Source organism: Lepisma saccharinum, chromosome 1, assembly GCF_977018435.1.
Source record: "Lepisma saccharinum chromosome 1, izLepSacc3.1, whole genome shotgun sequence".
NCBI classification, from domain to species: Eukaryota; Metazoa; Arthropoda; class Insecta; order Zygentoma; family Lepismatidae; genus Lepisma; species Lepisma saccharinum.
The window spans coordinates 104,926,537-104,950,150 of record NC_139229.1 but is presented as its reverse complement, the minus strand read 5'-3'; the positions used below and the strand labels follow the sequence as shown (position 1 = coordinate 104,950,150).

The following is a 23,614-nucleotide window of genomic DNA, read 5'->3' as shown; positions in this document are numbered from 1 at the left end:
TGAGGCACGGAACGTGGAGAGAAAGTGAGTTTTTGAGGTTTTGACACATCGTTCCCGAGAGAAAGAGGTTTACAAAGGTCACGATATACAAACATTTGACCGGGGCTTGGAAAATTACGATAAGGTGCATTCATCCTTCAAGAATAAGAAACTGCATTATTTACTCATCACGTTGTGTCAGCGCAATAAATAAGGCGCTGAACGTAGAGAGAAAATGAGAGTTTTTGAGGTTTGGTGAACCTCAATTAATAAAAATAAGTTTTTTGAGGTTTTGGTGAGCTCCAAATAATCAAAGTGAGTTTTTGATGTTTTGGTGCTGTTTTCTACGCTGTAAAACATCGTCAGCGCAATAAATAAGGCGCGGAACGTGGAGAGAAAGTGAGTTTTTGAGGTTTGGCGAGCCTCACCGAGCCTCACCGAGCCTCAATAGAGGACGTTCAACCGGCTTAATTGGACTACTAGTTATCTTGGAAACGGTGAGACTTAGGAAAAATCTGTTTGCGGATTCGTCATGTACGCCTATATGTAAGTAAAATATGAATAGAACCTATGTTCGGAAATCCAAAATGGCGACCGGAAGTGGGGTTATCTTTGAAACGGTAAGACTTAGAAAAAATCTGTTTGCGGATTCGTCACGTACGCCTATATGTAAGTAAAATATGAATAGAACCTATGTTCGGAAATCCAAAATGGCGACCGGAAGTGGGGTTATCTTTGAAACGGTAAGACTTAGAAAAAATCTGTTTGCGGATTCGTCACGTACGCCTATATGTAAGTAAAATATGAATAGAACCTATTCTCGGAAATCCAAAATGGCGACCGGAAGTGGGGTTATCTTGGAAGCGGTAAGACTTAGGAAAAATCTGTTTGCGGGTTCGTCATGTACGCCTATACGTAAGAAAAAGTATGGATAGAACCTATGCTTGTGTGTGCTCGTACCAAGTATGAGTGGGAAAAAAAAAGAAAAATAGGAAATTTTACAAAAACATCGCTAAACGCTAAAACATCGACAAAAAATTGTCAAAATATGTCAAAAACTGATATTCGATTGATAAAAAAAGAGGCTGCAAATGCACTCGTACCAAGTATGGCGTTGAAACGCCCAATATGCACTACTCACACCTCTAGAGTTGACTTGGTAAACACATGCATGGAGTACTTGACTAATGACCAAATATTCTGCATTTCAAAGTGCAGCCTCATCATGGATGTTTGTGTTTTGTTTTTTCAGGTCATCTAATCATCATTCGTCCTTATCATTGTGATTTCCCTAAAGAAGTTTAGATGCAACATGAAATAAGTAAAATATATAAAGTGCACACATACTCACTATTTCTCTCACTCCTTCCCCATCCCTACATCTCCCCAATATCAGCAGTTGAATATGGTCCTCAACAATAAACATGTTTCAGTTAGGAGGTAAATCATATTTACACACAGAAGATCCATGAACAAGATTTACTATTTATAAAAGGGATGGGATAAATGAATCAATGCTCTATTACCAATGGTCATATAGGCATATTAATGTATTGGTTTTCGTACTTTGTAACCTGTTTTTTAGGACAAAATTATCTCCTTATGTTGTAAAGTAAATGTCCAAATATGCAACTGCCAACCTCTGTGGCAGAATTGTTACACAGCATGCTATGATGCCAGGGATTCCGTGTTTGAATCCCGACCTGCACATGGGTATTCTTTGTGAGTGTCCCTTCATCAATTTCATCATATTATCACTTATCCTTATCTTCGCGATTAGCCAAAAGTGGCAGAAAAGCAAAGTAAAAAAAAACAAAAACAATCCACTCACTCATCCAAATATGTAGTTCCTTTTCAAAGGCAAAAATCCATTCATGTTCTTCAAGGAGCGTTTTGCAATTTTATATTCGATTCATTGATTATTGATGTGGGCAAACAGTTTCATATTAATGAAAAATATTTCCAAATGAATATGTAATAATTCTCTTCTTTCAGCTCATTCTTCCTGCCCTGTACGTGCTTTTCACCCTGCTTCTTACAAGAGCCATACCACCTGAAGGGGAGCAGCCTGCCCTCATGCTGAGTCCCTGGAACTATGGCCCTTCAAACTATGTGTTCTTCAGTGATACCTATAATGAAAATGTATTGGCAAAAAACTATGAAAAGGGACTTGTTGGATCTCTGGGAATGGGTTGGAAGTGTATAAGTAATCCCAGGTAAAACCCTATTATTGTTACTGTTGTGCTTTGAGATAGGTGGTGCCACTTTGAAATTTTTGCAATGCTCTTTGTAACTTTTGTGTAATTCAGAATGAAATTAATTTAGTTATTAGTAACTCATTGTTGCTGAATCCAAAGGCATTGTGGAATAAGTAACAACAAACTTAGTAAGAAGTATAATCAAATTTAAATCATTATTATTAAATCTGATGAGGGAAACATACCAGTTTTCATTAAAGATCAATATATTATAAAAATGGAAATTTCCATTTTTTTAATGAAAATAATCATTACTTCATCACTTTGAAATATTTACTATTGTCAAGAGAAAACTCCGATCTCTGTCACAAAGAGAAGGGTCATTGGAAATATTCATAATGAATGGGGTAGAAAAGAAATTATTGAGTTCAGTGTAAGATTTGAGATACAAATGATTACAAAGCTTATCAAACAAGTTTCATAAAACTGGAAATAAGATACATCGTTTGTTTGTAGGTCAGCATGGGACTTGATAAAGAAAACTGTCAGATTTCAGATTTTAGCCACTCTGTTATTATCAGGTACTAATTTAGCAACAGTTCTCATTCTCACCTTCTAATATAAGGTACAACATTGTGAAACTTTGCCCATTCTTCAGATTTTCATGTTTTTGTTTTGAGAGTGAAAGCATGCTTCTGAAATGTTAGCTTTGTGCTTGTAATTGAGGTGGTGTGCTCAAATTTTTCAAATACGTGAAATTTTGTGTGAGACATTTCTGAACTTTTAAATTGCTGTTCTTCATTCATCAGATGTATGGAAGGTAAACAAAATAAGATAGAGAAAGAATAACAAGGTTAAAAGAATAAAAAGCATAACAACTTTATGTCTTCTATTAAGTTGAAAAAGTTTGTTTTAAATCTACATATGACTGGACCTGCAGTTTAAAGTAGATTCTGAACATCTGCATGTTGTACTTCTACCAGGAATTACATTTAACCCTTCAATTATCAGATGATGGTATTAACCACTATGCTATTCAGGAGATCATCCCATTTAGTTCCCCTACTTGCTATGTCTGTTCGTCTTTGTTTAAATTGCCAAGGAAAGTGTATTACGGTGTTCCCCTCAATCAAAAGTGTGTCTCTTTCATGTGCCTACAAGCACATGGACCAAATGTTCTTTCATTATATTGTTATGTAAATGAAGAATTATACAAGAGGCTGAAATTCAGATGAGCCCAGACACTGCACCACAGGAGATTAAATTAAGCCATGTTTTGAGGAAAATCAAGTACACTGCAGTCTTTTCTATCACTTGCATTAAAATGAATTTGAAGATATATAAAATCAAAAGCTAAACAAAGCAATGCCAAAAAAGTATTTAAAAAATTAGGTTCATATGAATCATATAAATGTGCAAGCATAAACTGAATATGTGTATTTATTTTTCCATCCTCTTAAATTTTCCCCTTCTTTTTCAGAGAATGTCGGAAGTCATCAGCAGAGAAATTGCTGACATATGACACTGACAAACTTCCAAATGACAGTGTTGTTTGTTATTGTGAGGCGGATGAGACAGTATGTACTGGGGGAGCAAAGGGAGACCCTCCAAGTGCTCAGGTAGATTTGCACAATTTAATAACTTGTCATTCTATTTTATGCACACATGGTGAGGGGCTTTTAACAAACAAGTCAAACAATATTTTAAAAGTAATTATAACAAATGTAATTTACAAATTTCAGTGACATGACAAAAATATCAGATCAGTAAAATATGAACAAATATTTGCATAACTAATGTCTCTTTGGTCAATCATCACTACTAACTGATTATTTTTTTTTCCTGGGGGGAAGTCTTCAGCTTACCTTTTCAATGCAATTACTAAACAATTTAAAAGACCTAGTAGAAATCTAGCATTGGTAGGCCTCTGGGGACAGTAGTACAGTGGGATCCACAAGTATTGCTCGGCAAATTGTCCATGACTATTTTAATTAACTTTTCTCTTACATCATATGTGTTTTTAAGGGATGAGTTTTATGTATGCTTGTGCAGAAGTTGTCAATAGCTTGTTTTGAGTTTTCTTTTAATTGTTGAAGCTCTATTTGTGTCAAATAAAGTGCACGAACATGGTGATGGACCATTTGCACAGTAATACTCATGGATCCCACTGTACATATGCTGGAAGTGTTTTATAGATTAAAGAAAGGAAAATGTAGAAAATATTTTATATTTTTCTTTGCTGGTCAACCTTTGGACTTGTGTTCCTGATGCAAATTGTTTGCTCCTAGGGTGCAACAGGTGATTACTTAGTGAATGTGGCGGGAAGAAATATTTCCAATTGGGTGCTAAATACAAGACACGAATACTTTGATGAGAGGTAAGAAAGCATATTCATTTGTATTATCTGTTTTTGTTTGTTTGTTTGTTTGTTTTTCTTGTTAAAGGAAAACAGGTAGATTTCCATGATAAGCTGAAATGCCATATATCCAATAGTCTAGAAATGAAGCATACAAATTTGCATTGTTTATGCTGACCAGTGCAAATTGGTCAACATAGATGTATGAAGGTGATTCAAAAAGTAAGGTAACAAAGCTCTCACGGGTATCATATCCCTCCTGTTCTTTAAATTTCCCACCAGGCTTGCAGCAGAAGAGCACAGCAGTTTTATTACAAAGTTGTTTAGATGTGCATATGTTGTGTCAGACCCTCGTAATGTTAGTTGGAAAATGGCTGCACTCATGGAAACATGGTCAAGCATGGAAGTGCATAGTGTGATCAGGTTTTTGCATCTAAAGGGCTTAGGTGTGTGCAGAGCGATGGCTAGGACGACGATCAATGAGAGCGCGTCTGCCGGCAAACTGGATGCAACATCTGCGTAACTGGAACTGAAAGCTTTGTAATGAAATTAGCTCGAACAATTACATGGACAGTTACAATTAAAATCAGCACGTACTTTGTTACAAGATGTGCTTCAGTAACACGTATCGGTTCCTTTTCTGAAATTGCTTCAATTTTTCTGCTGATATTTTCTTTCATTTCTTCTAATGTATGGTTTCAGGTTTAAGAGCTTGGTAGCTCACCACGCAAATGACATGCAAATGTTGGTTTCTTTTGCAAGGTGCCAGAGGGATTTATGAGGTGTATGTTCCAATCATTCTCCAACGTCGTCTAGTTTCTCCTCAGTAATCACATGCCATTTTACTCTTAGCTTCTTATCAAGAACAGAGACTGTTTCTGTAAATTTGTTGACAAATATCTGAATACTTGCTCTGTGTGGAACGGGAACATCTGGAAATTCTGCTGCAAAATGCCTTCTAACTTCCCTACAAGAAATCGTAATGACAGAAGAGAGGTACATAAGAAAAATGTTGTTTTAAATTGTACGTGGCATTATTAGACTGCAGAAAAGCATCAGTAATATGTAAACTAAAACAAAACAATCTAGAGATCAATCCTTCGAGAAAGATGCTTTTGGTTGCCAGAAACTTAATAGAAATATGAAGTGGATTTTTACGATGTGTAGTGAAAGTATTTACATATTCAGAAAATATTGGCTACTGTACATTTCAATTTTTTAACGCAATGTGTTAAAAAAATAGACATTTATAGGCATTATGTATGAAAATATGCAAAATAAACTTTCATTAATGAAAACCTAATACCCTGACATGAACTTACATTAAATCATTTTTATGATATCTGTAACAGTAAAATATAGACATTTTGCCTTACATCCAGTCTCTATTGATAGCACTCATGCGACATCATTTGTTTGTTTTGTATTTTCAGGTATGGAGGATTTACATTTGGTGTTAAAAACAACCTCAGGTTGATTTATTTTGAACCACCTCCAATACCACCTTCACCACCACCTATACCACCTCTTCCACCTGGAGTTGCAGACAAGCCTCAACTGAGTAATATGTACAACAACATCAAGGTTAGTATTATCCATTTCTATTTTGTGACTTAAGTGAACTCTCAAAGCCAATGTCCTTGTTCTATGTTAGAAATGCACAGTTCCTCTTGCAGTTTTCACGCATGCAATTACCTTCAAGTGTATAAAAATATCAATATTGTGGACAGAGGAGGAGACCTTGAAATAGGAATGCAGGTGCGACTTCCGATTGATTGCTGAGTAATGAAACATGAGAGACATTGGCCGGGAGTAAGTTGTGGCTGATCAGGGAGTTGCGTTTAGGGAATGTAGGGAGAAAGTGGTGCCAGAGAGAGAGAGAGAGAGAGAGAGAGAGTGGCATTCTGGAAGTGAGGAGGTACCAGGACAGGAGAGAGAAGGTGTTAGGTAAGTGAGAGAGGTCTTCTTCTTGTCCACGTTCGGGTCCGTATGGTCTCGGTGGTGTGATAAATATTGGTCACATAAGAAAGCGAGTGTGTCTACTGCTATATCTCCATACTGCCAATAAGGCAGTATGTGGTGGTAGATGCAGGTTTTTAGCGCATAATTTTTATCGTAATGCCTAATGCAGAACGATTCCCTCGTGCACCTCGAGCAAGATCTAAATGACTCTCTAAATTTGATAGAAGATATAGAGAATGCCGTCGTCACTAGTATGCCCGTCACGGAAGGTCACTTAACACATCTGCCAGCACGGAGACAATGAGAGTTTCAACAAGCGATCCCTTCCATTCATTCTCCAGAAACTTCGGGATCTTTAATAAATTTGAACCCCACCACGGACATAACTGAAACGTTATCACCATTCATAAAACCTCCAATTATTTTGGGAAGAAACCCTGAACAGATCGATTATTTCTTTCTCCAATTTGAAAATATTGGAGATGCCCACATTTGGACTGATGTCAAAAAGAAAGCCTTGTTGCCAGTAGCACTAAAGGAGGTAGCTCTAGATTGGATCACAACCGGGATATGAAAGAAACATATATGCGGAGATCAAGAACAGTATGTATATGACATTTCGCGATAATAATCAGTGTCTGCTCATAGAAGATGTAATTCGAAGAGAAGTGCAGAAAATAGACAAATCCCCACAAACATATCTCATTCGCAAGGAAGCAATAATACGTCTATTTCTCCCAGAGTTACCACTATCTTATGTGATATATTGTGCAAGGGCTTCGAACCAAATACCTTGAAGTAGTGGCGGACAGAAAAATCAATTCAATTCAGGAGTTGACTTTGCTTTTGAACAGCATCGATCAAAAAGAATTTGCTAGTGGAAAGTAGAAGAAGGCAGGAATCAGACGAGGTTGACAAATCGCAGCTGGCTTGATGGTATTCGTCAGATTCAGCATGCAGCAAACTTTGCCCAGACACATTACTATTCATCGCACCCAGCAGCGGCACCAAGAACTTCCATCGATGCATTTCAGGAATGACCAAGGGGACAATCCAGATCCACAGGTGAACCTGCAAGGACGTACTTAGAAGGTACGGCAATTTCAGGCAAGCAAATTGTGCTCTCGTCAGCTGTTCCCACTGACATGCAATGGCACGTGCTGCGTTCCGATGTAAACAAACTGGCGCTGTAACTTCAAAACACGTAAAGCTGCCCTCACACACTTCAATGGAGCAGGAAGGTGCTAGTAGACAAAATGGAACTGCATCTGATTTCTAACAACTTTCACCACAGCGATCTGCAAACAACATCGATGAAATGCAAAGAGCTTTTTCCTCGCTGAGAATAAACTCGTACACGAACATGCAGGAAAATAACCTATCATCCAGCAGTGGAGCTCAAGATCAAAACATGTCTTCTCATTTTCTATCTGATGTTCAGGCTATCCATAATAGGCTCGACAACATTGAAAGAAACTATGTACTATGTGTCCAGAAAGTAAATGCTCGGTGGATGTGGCCAAATCTGGAACTAACGTCTGTATGAGAAATTATTTGCAACATGTAACAACGCCACTTTGCATTTACAATACATGAGATTTGTCACATTAGATCAGACTGGAGAGAATAAGTTACTACAGAAGTCTAGTTCTGAGTTGCAGACCTCAAGTCTATTCCAGGTTGTAAAAGTAAACTAGTGAGAAACAGCAGGTATGTTAATGAAGTTTGCATGATTGCTGACGACTCTTAAGACAAAATTTCAACTTGGTTTGATCGAGTAAAAGTAGGAAAGTGGTAAAGAGCTGGCCCAGTTGTCTGAAGGTCGCAGGTTCAAATCTCTTGTAGGATCGACTTTTTTTTATTTAGTAGAATTGTTGCTTTTGGACATTTATAAGAGGGAGAATGTGAAAACTCTTCTTCTGATAAATCTAATTGCTTGTCGATATCACTTGGGATGTGTTTTTCCAATAACTTCCTCCAATACTAAATTACTTCCTACGTGAGGCAATAAGGTGAACAGAGAAATATTTGTGGCCCAACTGTGAGGTAAAATAGAGGTTGATTGTTTTTTGTTTTTTAAAAAAAATCATGAAAACCCTACATCTCATTTACAAATTCCTGTGCACTCCGCTGCAAATCAACCAAGGATGACGTCATACTGCTGAGAGAACATTAGTGTTGACTGTGTCAATTGTGGTTTCAGGCAGAGAGTGCGATGCTTGCCAATCGTTGAACTACACATGCTCGCTCGCAGGCTTCTGTAAGTGAGACTGTTGAATCATACACGACATGGGTTATCCTGTCTGCGACAGAATTCTAAATTCCCTCCTATTCAATATTTAGAGTTAACAAGAAAACATAATGTTTCATAGTTTTGAAAAACACCAGTTTAATTGTAATATTCTGTTTGAAATATTTTCTATGAATATCAGACAAAATAGTGCAATATGGTTTGAAGACATGAGTACAAGCATATAAGCGATAAATCAAGAAGACTGTGTGGTCCAGTCATTATGATACCTGCCCACCACACGAAGGGTTCCCTGTTTGATTCTCCCTGTACAGCACTTTTTTTTTAAAAAAAACGATAGAATGTGAATTAATGTAAGTCTGTTAAATATTTATTACATATTTAATGACAAATGTTTTTAATTTTTAATACAAATTGCAAATTGTTTTGAAACTTCTCAATACAAAACTACTTTAATAAATTTGAAACCATAAAATGAGACAAATAAAATAAATGTAATAACAAAAACAATAAACAATGTATAATTTAAAACTAGTGTTTGCATGGAATTGATGGAACTATATTTTATGCTTAGTGCATCATTGGTGTGCTATTAAATCTTGCCTCTAAATCCAAACACAGAAGCAAGTGTTAATGCTGGATTTGTTAGTAACCCAGTGTCAAGCTGTCATTTCAAAAAGTGACGTTTCTTTCAGTTTGCCATTTATATTCCTTCAGTTTCTATTAAAATAATAAATGATTTATATTGATTCATACTTTTCACTCCAACATTTATCTCCGTAAACGACACCGACCTGCAGTCCCGTGACCCTCTCACTGCCCTTGGTCTTGGAATCGTCGATGCTACGCCTGATATCATTCGACGTGACATGCAGTGAACATCAATCTGCAGGGCCTGTTCGTATGTTTTCATAGTGCAGATTGTGTTTGTGTTTAATATCATTTGGTTCATATTTGTTGCCATGTACAGACCGTTTTGGATAGTTTTTAACACGTAAAACTATAACTTATCAAGTGATAACAGCACCAAATATTGTAAACACTTAGTTTCTTTTGCAGTGCAAAACCCATGTCAATCACCTTAAAAGTGAAAATGATCCATTCAGGTTCTTCATGGAACTTTAATTATACATTTTTCATAGGTTGTGACTAAATAGCTTGTAATGTGGGAGAACGCACAAACTGAAAATTGTATAACATTTTGCTTCATTGAGACCAGAAAGGTAAATTGTGGGAAGAGGGGGAGGGAGGAATGTAAAATCTTGGAGCTTAAAGTTTGGGTTCAACGGTATTTGTAATTTTATGTTGGAGCAATGTAATATTGGCTATTGTCATTGGAAAGTTTATATCAGTTTTCCACTCATACCAGTTAGATGCCAAATAAGTTATCTTATTCTGCATAAAATTTTAGTTAATATTTATCCAAACTATTCATCTCCAATTGCAGGTGTGGTTCAATAACAAAGGTTGGACCTCATCTGCAGGATATGTCAACGCTGTATCAAATATCATTCTGAGAGCCTTTCTGCCAAAGAACAAGGATGCAAAGAAGTATGGAATCCAGGTCATAAGCCATCCACTAAGCTATGCAAAAGAAGCTGAGTTCAATAAAATTAGGTGAGTTTGCTGTAGCTTATAATTATGATGAATTTCATGTTTAAACATTGTTTTGATGATTGATCCAGATTTAAATTCTTGGTGAGTCTGCACTTAGGCTATTTTCAACCATCATATGGGGACATGCCCCTTATTGACTATAATATGTATGGTCAAGTTCTGATTGTATAATTCCCATATCATCATGATACATAAGACTTTTCCACATAAATCGAATTCCATACATGTCTACAAGCACATACTAAGCAGGTTTTCTGATTACTCATTGAATTTTTTGTGCAAACAATTTCTTCTTACATGAGTAGGTTAGGCACGTCAGGTTTGGTGATCTTAACATTATAATTATTCTCTCACTTGCTTGGAGTGTTGTTATTTATGCATTTTGAGTAGGTTAGTATTATTACTTTTGTTGCTTAAGTATTTCCACGCTTCTTCATGTTATGCATCTGTGTACAACATTTCTTTCTGAAATGAATGCTTCCAACAACGGTGACCTGCATAGTCAAGTGGTCAAGTGTACAATCTACTTTTCACAGCATAATTGCTCACGAATTACTACTTTCTGCATCCTTTTTTTTAAAAAAAACACATTAGTCCTTTTCAGAGTTATAAATACATTCTTCATCCTTCTGTAAAACTTGGGAAAATCATTATGCAGTTAGAACCATGACTACATAATGTACAATTGTGGCAGGGTTTGTAAATTAATGAAATAAATCTTTGCATATTGTCTGCAAATTAAACACTAATGTAAGAAATGTACTTTTTGTGGTTTATAATTTATTTGTTCATTGTGTGTTTGTCAAGGGCAACAATCTTCTTACTTTTGATTGTCCTAAAATGTCTGTGTTTTAATCCCATTTCTTGGACGTTCCTCAGGATTTTTCCTGGATTTTAAACATAAAAAAAAAACTTGGCAAATGGATTAAAAAGTAAAAATATTTTAAACAGGGCCACACAATGTATGGCCTGCGTGCATCGGACCCAGTAAGGTTCTTTACGTGCTCCAACTTAGTACTGTTAAAGCTACAGCTGAGCTGATACCAATGCTGATGTATCACTATCTGCCAATATGAGTGGTGTCAGTATACCAGTCAATACTTTTCCAGCTTTTGGTCTTTTGCGATGTCTGCAAAAAATGTTGTGCAACACTTTCACTGAGTCTAATTATCCTCGAAGTTATGCAGAATGGAAGGCTTCCATTTATTTTGCACCAGTATTGTGTGAAAATTGTATCCTGTGATTCCATAACAGGCAAGGTCGATTGGTTTAAATCAGGTTGATTTTAATCACTTTAACTAAATATTTTATAGAATAATGTACATTAAGATTTTGTAGATATCGTAGTCACTTTTGGTGAAAATACATTAATCTCGTAATCATTTACACTCTAAGAAAGGAAACAAAATATATGTACTGTTAGGGGGAAGCTCATAGGAAAGGAAATGTAATATGTAAACTGTAAACACACTTAAATTGTCTTGATTTAAAATTAAATATTTTTATAGGCAAAAATAGCAAACATTTTGTGTAGAAAAATATACAAAATACTAATCATGTTAAACTGTAAATAGCATTTAATTATCATTAAACTGTAAATAAATATGGTAGCTGATACGTATTTTGCAAACTATCATTAAAAAATTGTGAAAATTCAGCTACAAAGACCCTAAAAAATATTATAAGTTACAATTATAGAGTACATCAGAATGTTTTATTTTCACTGGAAGAAAAGTTACTGAAATTATATATTATAGTTTCATTAACACACTCAACAAACATTCCCATAGTAGGCTCATATATGTAGTATCAGAAACAGAAAAATGACATTTTTTTATTTGCTTTAATCAAACTGTTACAATATTTTAGAGGTGTTTACTAGAGAAAGACTTTCTATAAAAGAGACATATCTATATGTATGGTGCCAAAAACCACACCAGCATTTTTAAGCATGTTTTTTTTTTTAAAAAAAAAAAAGCAAAAAGAAAAATCGATTTAAATATTTTAATATTGTGATGCAATGTTTTGAAGCAAAACTTTGATAAATTAGTGCTTACAGTGAGTGAAATACTCGCCCACAAACAACTTTTCATTGTTAAAATTTTCAAATATTGGTTTGAGTTTAGGTTTTATGCACAGATAAGCTAATTGGGACTGGACCTACAGTTTAAAGTAGGATCCGAACCACTATGTGCCTCCACCAGGCATCAAACCTGGAACTCATTGTTTACAAGGTGACGATGACGTTACCACTACACCATCAGGGAGGCCCTTTCAAATATTGGTATGGTGGAATCAGTATAGGTATCAATTGAAATCAGCTCAGCTTGTGTTAAAACCGTTGCTTTTATTGTGAGGTATATATTTAGCACAATGATAATGTAATATAACCTGTGACAAATTGCTGAAGTAGTAATTCGGCCCTGAATTTTAATAAAAATGCGAAAAGGAATTGCAGCATTGTGCTCATTTGGCCAGACATTTGTGATGGATGTGATTTGTTTGACAAGGTACATGTGAACTGAACATTTTAAAATCATTTGTATATTTCATATCTGCATTTCTTGGATAAGTCACATTATGCAACGATGAGCACTAAGTTTCTGTGGATCTCCCGTGGATATCCTTTTTAATGTTGTCTCAGAGTGCTGTTGTTAATATGGAATAAATTTGAAAAAGTTGCTCTGGTCTGGAGAAGTGATAGATGTCACCAAAGAAAAAGCTTGCTTGTCCTGAAAATGCTATCACAGTGATGTTTGCAGATTTTTGTGGTGTTGCTGAGTTAATAAATGCCTGTGTCTGTGTACTTGCATGCACTTTTGAAGTTCTTTTTCATGTTTTCCAGAACAAATTTGGAGCTCACCTTGCTGCATGCTATCTCTGTGCTCTTCGCGTTCAGCTTCGTCTCTGCCTCATTTGTGGTTATACTTGTCGATGAAAGAGGAACAAATTCCAAGCATGTTCAGTTTGTTTCTGGGGTTAACCCACTGACGTACTGGTTGGCTGCCTTCTTTTGGGACTTAGTAAGTGTCCATAAAGCTTATTCCACTAAATTATTCTAGTTTATTTGTAAGGAGGGATACAACTTCTGGGCAGAGAAGTCTTAAAATTCTGAATGGTCATAATTATATATACACGAGGGTTAAGTCGTGGCAACTATTTTTTTTTTTTTCTCACGAACAGGGGACAACACAAAAAATCTAAGATATACCTTTAAAAGTGTATGGAATGTACTTTCGAATGAAGCCACCAGATGAAGTCTGGATGCAGGAGACTCGTAGGGAAGAGGCAGAACAGAGGACATTGGATAACAGTGTTTTATTTTGGCATGAACAACAAGTACACAAGACTACACTGTTTAACAACCTTTAAAGTATTCACCCATATCCACTGTTCATTGCCAGCGATGGGGCAGGCGCTGAATACCATCTGCTTCATGTGCAGCACAGCACTAACATTTGCCACCTCTCGCCGAAATACTGTTACGATCTCTTCTTTGTTGGCAAACAGTTTCCCACGCAATGGCTTCTTCACTTTGCGGATGAGATCATAGTCACATGGACTTAGATCAGAAGAACCTCCTATCCCCACCACTGTAAGCGATGCCTAACAATATCTGCCGTGTGAGCTGTCACATTATCGTGTAGGATAATGGCGTTGTCCAAAGGTTTTGGACGTTTGGTCCATACTGCTCGACACAATTGTGACACCAAAAATGAAGTGTAATATGCTGCATTCACAGTGTGCCCCTCACGCACTGGATGGCACACAAGAACACCTTGACAGTTGTATGCCAGAATGACCATAACTTTTGTGATCAACGGATTTTGTCGAACCTTACATTTCCGTGGTGATCCAGGATGATGCCATTCACTTGACTGTCGCTTGAGTTCGGGTTCATATGCACATGCCCATGTTTCATCGACTGCAATGATGCAATTCAACATGGCATGTCCTTCATTTTGAAACTACACCAGATTGATGCGACATGTTTTGTAGCGAGTCCACTTCTGTACCTCCGTTAAGTGATGTGGCACACACTTTGCACAAAGTTTCCTCATCTGCAGGTCCTTGTGTAAAATGCGACGCACTGTCGATGCCGGTATTCCTGTATACAGTCCAGCGCCTGTCTTCGCATAAACACTGTTGAATCACCATCACCCGTACATCTTTGTCCTTGGACACAGGATGCCCACTGCGAGGCAGATTAGCAGTTTACACTCTGCCCCATTTGAAGGCCTCCACCCACCTCGCCACTGTTCGATGGGGCATGGCATGCACACCCAATGCTTCCCGTAGCTCTCTATGGCATTCCCGCGCATTTCTGCCGTGGAGAACTGCTATTTTAACGTACGAACGTTGCTCCTGCTTGATGACCTCCATTTAGAACGCTGTCACTCACCAACTGAACTTGGGTGCATGCACCATCTTGTGGCTTCTTACATACACTTTCAAACGTATATCTTAGATTTTTCGTGTTGTCCCCTGATCGTGAGAAAAAAAATAGTTGCCATGACTTATGACTTAACCCACGTATATGTATATAAGATATCTCATTTTTTTCTCATAAAATAAAAATACAGGATGCCGACCTCTGTGACAGAGTGGTTAGCACAGCATGCTAAAATCATTATAATGCCAGGAGTCCTGGCCAGGACATGGGTGTTCTTTGTGAGTGGCCCTTCATCAGTTTCATCCACTCATCCTCATTGTCGTGATTAACCAAAAGTAGCAGTTAAGTGATGCTAATTAACAAAAATCAAATCAATTAAAAAATATAGGGTGACTTGTTTAGGCATGGATATTTTTTAAAACTGTGTCTTTTATGCATTATATCATGAAAAATTTGACCACCCAGCAACAAAGTGTCTGGTATTATCCAATTGAAGTGTTGTTAACAAATATACCATGCTTTATTTATTCACTGAGAACACTGTATGAGCTGGACCATATCTTGACAAGCTACAGACTTTCTGTCTACAACTGGGCGATAATATCATTTTCCACTAGCTATTAGCTATTGGACATGAGGGACTTCCTCAATAATATATTCAGTGACAACTGGTGTCTATCCCCAATTTCTTAATGTGGGTGCTTGTGAAGATCATTGTTTATGCACAGAGCAATGTCAAAACCTGTATGACTTGAGGGCAAAGATTTTTGCAGAGCTTGAACAAATCACTCAACTCCGCTAATGGGAGAAAGCAGGTGATAAGAATGGATTCAAGATAGAGTTAGGAAGTGTAATTGTAAAAATTGAAATGTTTACTTTCTCTGTAAATTAAGGAATTTCTTGATTTGTGTTCCTAATTGTGATAACATTATGAATTATAAACAGAAAGCTTTTGCAAGTTTAAAATTTTGCAGTCAGTAACTGTGGCGAACACTCATATACCCAGGGATAGCTTACACTACATCTTTCTAAGGAGTGGGTATTGAACATTTTTATTGACATGGCGTGAGAAGACATTCTTACAGGCATGTATACACACACACACATACGTACTTGAAACATGAAGGGTTGAGAGGGTGTTTCTAGTTCCTGCTACCCCTCTTTTGAAGGGAGTGTTTGCCACTGGTCAGTAAATTATGAGGATGGATCTCAGTTAACACACTACTGTGTATAGTGTATGACTCTTCACTTAAGTTTGCAGTGTCAGAATCTGCACTTGTATATTATTAAAATAATTTTTCTGAGTATTTATGTGTTCAGCAGAAGCTTGAATTTTATTTCAGTGTTCCTACCTGTTGACTGCTCTTCTGTGCGTTCTTGTGTTTCTGATTTCACAGGAGGAAACATATGTGTCACCAAAAAACTTACCAGGACTCTTTCTTTTGTTGCTGCTGTATGGGTATGTATTTAATGTCTAGTACTTCCACTCATGTAGCTGGAAGGAGCATGTGCACATATGTGTAGTGTGTAATTTACCATTATACTCTAAACAAGTATAAAAGTTTTACCAACAGCAATCAGCATACCAACCAAATATAAAAGAACAATTGAAAACTGTTCACAAAATGTTTGTGCATATGTCGTAAATATATTCTGCTGCATCTATAGTGGAACTTCAATTTTATGTATTTCAGGGAACCAATCTGAAAGAACTTGAAATGTGAAAAAATGTAAAACCGAGGAAAATTTTATAACATTTTGCTGTGTAGGGACAATCAAGATTGAATGTATAATGCGGGAAAATGTAAAACCTGGGAACACGAGTTCCACTGTATTAATACATGAGTTTTGGTTTGAAATACTCATAGTTTCACATATCACATATTGTCAGGCTATTAAAATAGTTGTCATTTAATCACGAAATCTACTTTCGTGACACACTACAATAATACAACTTGTGGATTTTTTATAATTTTCGGATAAATTGGGCTCCAAGAAGTATTGTGCAATATTTTGCCATAACCCCAGCCTCTGGAAAACATCAGTGGTTGAATTCAAAATCATACTTTTCCAATACTAGGTTGTTCAATATTGTTACATTGATATCAGCCCATTTCTGATCATAGGCATGCGCAGACCCTCTGATTAGGAGGGGAAAAAGCCTTGATGAATGTTTAGTCGTGAAAGAAAAACCTCATTTTATCTCACTGTTTTAGTTTCATTGCATTGCACCATAACAGAATAAATAAATAAATTGTCTCTGAAATGTGCCACGCTTTTTTTCCTCCAAACAATTGTGTTCATGAATTTAAGACAAAACTGTTTAGCAGCAAGAGTCTGAAGTACTACTTAGTACTTATAACTTCTCTCTCTGGTAATGTTCACTGCATTACAGAAAACAACAAAATTGCGAATGAAGCGAGCAAGAAAATTTTTAGATCCAAATTTTTGCAAACTGAAACCAATATTGATTTAATATGGCACAAAAAATTTCACGGGGCATCATGGCATTCTCTTTTACAATTTTCTTCATTTAGATTGTTTGGCGCCCAGGGCCAACTCCCGCCGCCCCCTAGCTACAGCTCTGAACTTGACAAGACTAAGAAAAGCCGATACTGCGAACGTTATGAAATGTATTTTTATTTGTATAAAATTTGATATCGAGGGGGGCAATGTCCCATTGTGCCACCCTGCAGGTGCTCTTGGCCATCTGGAAGAAATAATGCAAGAAAGACGTGAAAACTAATTCCATCTTGAGTATTTTTTTGTTCTGCTACTATTAGATTCTACTATAGTCTTGCTTTCTTTACTTCAATGTTTGCCTCCCTTGCCCAATAGAATTGATTTCCGTCCAAGGTTGGGGAGCTCCCTCCCCCCTCTTGTGGTTGCCCCACTGCACCTCCTTCCCCCATAGTTGCTTTGAACTTTAATTGGCTTGAGAATACTTTATTCTTTTTAAGCGTATAATATCATTTAAAAACAGCAATAAGATTCCTCTACACTAAATTTCTAGGTGAAAGTATAATAATGTAGGAACATGGATGTCTGGAAGGGGGAGCAAGAATATCCACACCTCCCCCTTGGAAATTGAATGTCGAGCTAAAAGTATATATTTCACATTTATAATTTGATTTCAGTCATAGTAATTTACATTAATGCGATAATTTCAAATTCAAGTGTTGTGTTTTGAGGAGGCAACACCATTACTGGGATAATATACCCCATGGAAAAATACCTTGCTTATCCCTCCGTTGAACAAATTTGCGAACGTTCATGATTAGGAGCCCCCCCCCCCCCCCCCGCGCGCACGCCTATGTTACTGATATATATTTAGAAACTTATAATTTTGGAAGGTTATTGCATGCTATTTATGAAAATATAGAGACCATACATAGAAATTTATAACTAATAATGTACAAAATATATATTTACACATTTCATTTCAGGTGGGCCTCTATTCCACTTATGTACCCGGCAACCTTTTTGTTCACAGTTCCGAGCACAGCATTTGTGATTCTGGGGTGCACAAATCTCTTTATTGCTATCATCTCTACACTGACAACATTCACACTACAAGTGGTCAGAGATGAGGTAAGAATAGAGAAGTTATAATTAATTTGTGAGTAAAGGACATCTTTTTTTGAGTACTAAAATCTTCTAAAATTTGTAGATTTGGATGGAACAAATAAATTGGAATTTCATTGGTATCAGCTGATCTGTATCAATAATTGTCCCAGTATAACATTTACCATTACTGATAACACATGTTCTACCAATCTGATATAAATTTAAGAGCTTGTATTGATCATTTGCCCCCACTTTAAACTGTAGGTGCAGTCTGAACTGACCTATCTGTGCATAAAGTAGACTTAAGAACAAAATCAACAATGATCATTCACCCTTTTAATCTATGTAACCAGCTGATTGTAATGGGTTTTGCCTTGGAAAAATAAACTTCAAATGTGGACACATACTTTATGAATGCAAGGTTCATGGCATGTACTAGCTTGTAATCAAAGAGTACTAGTTTTGATTCCCGGTGGATGCACATTGTACAATGCTTTTTGTCCACTTTAAACATTGGTCTAATATCAATTAGCCTACCTGACCATTAAATGTACTTAAAATAAACTTTTTGATAACCTTTACCTTTATATTGATTAAAAATGATATAATTTTGCACTAAATTATAGGCTATTTATAGAAATATTGGATTGGTAAAGTTATCAACAACAGGGTGGCTACTCACCGGGAATTCCTTGAATTCTGGGAATTCTGCATGAATTATTGGCTCCAGGAATTATGCGTGAATTCTACATGAATTTTTCTCTGTAGACGTGAAAAATTGTAAGTTTTACTAACCCAAATCCCATTAAATTTACATATATTTATAAATGCCCTAAGGCATTTAGCTTTTATTTTTAGCGAGGAATAAAATATAAAAGATAAGTGTATGGAAAATTAATCAGAATTTTCTCAATCTGTTTACTTTGTTAGTGTCCTTTTCAATCTATCTGACAGTCGGAAGATTTTTGCAAGATATCTTGAAGGTGATTAGGTAAATTTAAGTTTGAAATTCTAATACAATTAATGCCTTCCTGATGGTGCAGTGGTAGCGTCGTCACCTTGTAATCAAGGAGTTCCAGCTTCGATACCCGGTGGAGGTACATAGTGGTTCGGATCCCACTTTAAACTGTAGATCCAGTCCCAATTAGTCTTACTGTGCATAAATCTAATACAATTAACAATGTTTCATTGATTAGTATATCCCGTTACAATTGTGACTTGTGTTTGTAGGTGTACGAATATTTCGAGTCTGAGTATGTGAAATGGCAAGTGTAAACAAACTCCGCACCTTAAATTAAATATTTTAAATATTCTTATATAGTGTTTAATTTAACTGAATTAGACTTTTGGATACATTCAAATCACACAGACCCTTTATATTGTTAATATATTTGTGTTTGTATGTGTGAGAGGTGGTAATATGTAAGGTTGAAATAGAGAAAACATCTGTTTGTACCCTTATTTTTTTAAAAAAATTCTCCTTGAAAACTGGGAATTATACTTGAATTTTATCATGGTTATTCTTACAAACTTTTCAACTTATTTTTCATGTACTCCAATTAACATAATGCAAAAAAGAATGTTCCTCGTCTTATCTTTCAGTAAGACATACGGTCACTTTCTTTTTTTAATGTTAAACAGTGACTAAAATGTTACGAAGTCTTAACAAATGCAAGTTACATTTTTTAAATGTTTAGTGCAAGGGTGACATATCTGAGTTTGTGTAAATATACGGAATGAGAAGAGCAATCTTCTATTCTGCTCTTACTAATTTATCATTTGTTTTTGTTAATAATTTATCAATCCATAACCCCTTCTTTATTATAATGCAGCTTTTGTGCAAGATTAATATTGAAAGTTGGTTGAGTAATAACAATGCCAACGAAAATTAAATTTTTGTATTCAAAATAAATTTGGATAGCACAAAAGAAATTGTTAATCAACGGTTCCATGTACAAGGTACATTTTGGGAATTACTATCATCTTAGCACAAAAGGAATAATCAAATACAAGGTCCGCCCATAAAGAAACCGAACAGTCAAAGAAAAAGAACCAAACCAAATAAAAGTGTACCATATTCTGGCAACACTGCAAAGAGCTATATATAAAACTTCCCGTCAGTGCATGATTCAACCTGTTACAGGCAGTCTGTATCGGGGCAAGCGTGCATCAGATGCAGGTCATGTGCAGCGGCATACAAAATATGCACACCAAGATGGAACAACGTTACAACATAAAGTTTTGTTACAAATTGGGTAAATCGTTTACCAAAATGTTACAGATGATACGGGCAGTGTATGGTGATGCAGCATTATCAAGAACCCAGGTGTATGACTGGTACAATCGTTTCAAAGGTGGACGTGAAAGTGTCGAGGATGAACCAAGATCAGGAGAAAGTTCATGCACTGGTGAGAGGTGATAAACGTTTAACCATGCCGCAACTGTCAGACATGCTTGATATCAGCAAAGAAAGCTGTAGGTTAATTTTAACGGAGGACCTGCAAATGAGGAAAGTGTGTGCTTGCTTAGTGCCTCGGATTTTGACAGATCGAGAAAAAGACAAAAGGAAAGAGTGCTGTGAGGATTTGGTGGCAACTGCTAACCAGGACAACTACTTCCTAAAGTGCATCATGGCGGGAGATGAAACCTGGTGTTTACAATATGACCCTGAAACATAAAGACAGAGTGTGCAGTGGAAAGAACAGTTCTCGCCGGTAAAGAAAAAAGCACGGATGTCGAAATCGAAGACAAAGGTGCTGCTGATCGCATTTTTTGATTCCAAGGACTGATCCACCATGAATTTGTCCCTGAAAAAAAAAAAAAAAAAAAAAAAAAAAAATCAATGAGTGGTATTACAAGGAAGTGCTTGATTGACTCAGAAACAGGATTTAGTGGGTTAAGAAAGGACCTCTGTGATTCTGGCCAATGGTTTCTGTTACACGATAATGCTTGGCCTCATACCGCATTATCTGTACAACAATACATTGCTAAGCATTTAGAGACAGTGATCATTCACCCTCCATATTCTCCGGACTTATTGCCTGCTGATTTTTTTCCTTTTTCGCAAGCTTAAGATGGCTATGAAAGGGCGAAGATTTGACGATGTCGCGGACATTAAATTAAATGTTACGCATATTTTGCGAACACTTACTGTCAATGACTATCAACGGTGTTTCCAAGACCTGTACAGAGGGCCTCCCCGATGGCGCAGTGGTTGCGTCATTGTCTTGTAATCAAGGGGTCCTGGGTTTGATACCCGGTGGAGGCACAAGTGGTTCGGATCCCACTTTAAACTGTAGGTCCAGTCTCGATTAGCCTTACTGTGCATAAAGTGGACTTAGAACACCAAATCAATCAATCAAGACCTGTACAAATGCTGGTTAAAGTGTATTGCCTCCTCTGGTGATTATTATTATTTTGAAGGTTATGAAGACATTTAAAGGTAATTACTTGTTTCCTTTCCTAAAAAAGAAAGTTCGGTTTTTTTATGGGCGAACCTTGTAGCACTATAAAGTATCATAGTATTGTATGTCCGCATGTTTTATTCTTATTAAGGAAAAAGAAGAAACTCCATGCTGTTTATACTTTCAGATAGGTAGTTTCATGGAACGTTATATGCTAGTGCAGTGCAGGAATGTATATATTTGTTTACAACAACACTAAAATCCACCTGGAAAATATACGTTGTACATACATACAAGCTGTGGTCTTTTTTAGGCCAATTATTTTGAAAAGTCAAGTACAAGATCATGTGTATTGCGTATGAATGTAAAAAAAAAAAAAAAAAAAAAGGAAAGAAAATTGAGTTCAGATTTTATGCATCTTCAGGCATGCAGATTCGTGCAAGGGTTATTAAAATGGTGCATATTCTTTGAATCTACGAAATGTAACACCATTCGGAAATTGTTCCTTGTATATACGTATGAACGCCGTAGAGATACTGCTGTACCTGTCTCTATTATTATTATTATTTGCCAGTTTTAAAGTTAAAGTACAAAATATCGCACAATGTAATTAAAATATGTTACTTCGCATAAAATATTTCCTGTAAATAGTATATACCGAAGGAAAAAAAAATATGGCATTTACGTCTTATGCACTCCCATGTATATTAGGGTAGGTTAGGTTAGGTACAGAACCAGTAGGAAATTGTTCCTTGTACATGTGTGTCAACATCGTAAGGATACTTCTTAACAGTATTTTTTTTTTCGCCAGTTTTGGAAGTTAACATACAAAATCACACATATACAAATATACGTTTCTTTAAAGATTGGTATTACGTCTTATGTACTATTAAGTATGTAGTTGCTTCCAAGGTTATTATTGTAAATATGTGTGTTTGTACAAAACACACCACCATTTGAAAATTGTTCCTTGTACATATGTATGAACTGGACGGTAAGAGTACTGCTAAATATTATACGTGCATTCTTTGCCAGTTATTGTTTGGCAACAATATGTAGCTTCTATATTTGCAATATTACAATCACACCAATGGCGACGGAAGTGACTCGAATAATATTACACATGTTTTAATTTTAAAGATTACCAATTACTAGGTTTGCGAAAAAGCAACTGATGCATGGTGTACATTTCGTGTATTGTGTTGTTTGGTTAAAGAAATTTGTAACAGCAAACACACATTCATTTTATTTGGAACGCCATTTTAATACAATTTTGCAAGCATGAAACACATTACTTTAACCTGGAAGTCTGGAACAATAGTTTTTATTTATATATCTGTACCTACATGCACTCAAATCCTACTTACGAAATTACAGTGAAATTGCTAATGCTAATATCAATTTACAACATTTTCGGAACACACACACACGAAAATGACCACCTAATATTCATTTTTACACATATATTTATAAACGTTGCTTTATTTATTGCCATTCCTGGGATAATTAACATCCGCCTTTTGTGCTGTTATTTGGTAATGTAAAACATGCAGCAAACTTTCGCAATTTACAATAGCTGATCGAGACTTAGCCATTTTATCAACTGTAAAAGTGCAAACACAGATTATACTAGGTACTGCACGTAAACTAGGTACTGCATGTATCTGTTGGCTGCACAGTGTACTGTTTTTCCATGTTTATCCGGCACTTAACGCCTTAGGCGGAGCCCCGACCTCCACTTACTTTACACAGGACTTTAAATGCTAGGTAGCGTTAGGCAGACATTGAACTGGCCCTTAGTAATTTATACCCATACACCACCACCATTTTTTCAGAACACTTCCCTGGAATTTTTCACAAATCCCTAATTTTGGCACTAAATTTAAC

The 23,614-nt window shown here is 36.3% G+C and overlaps 1 protein-coding gene across 3 annotated transcripts in view; it reads left to right on the top strand.

Annotated features, from left to right (window-relative positions):
• LOC145998960 (phospholipid-transporting ATPase ABCA1-like) overlaps positions 1-23,614 on the top strand; it is a 171,424-nt gene that overhangs the window by 109,649 nt on the left and 38,161 nt on the right. For all 3 annotated transcript variants that reach the window (XM_083135804.1, XM_083135796.1, XM_083135812.1), the window contains 8 exons: positions 1,975-2,195; positions 3,658-3,796; positions 4,466-4,554; positions 5,967-6,117; positions 10,194-10,363; positions 13,209-13,386; positions 16,100-16,215; positions 18,203-18,347. In XM_083135804.1, the coding sequence (XP_082991930.1) occupies positions 1,975-2,195; positions 3,658-3,796; positions 4,466-4,554; positions 5,967-6,117; positions 10,194-10,363; positions 13,209-13,386; positions 16,100-16,215; positions 18,203-18,347 (1,209 nt within the window). The remainder of the gene's footprint in view (positions 1-1,974; positions 2,196-3,657; positions 3,797-4,465; positions 4,555-5,966; positions 6,118-10,193; positions 10,364-13,208; positions 13,387-16,099; positions 16,216-18,202; positions 18,348-23,614) is intronic.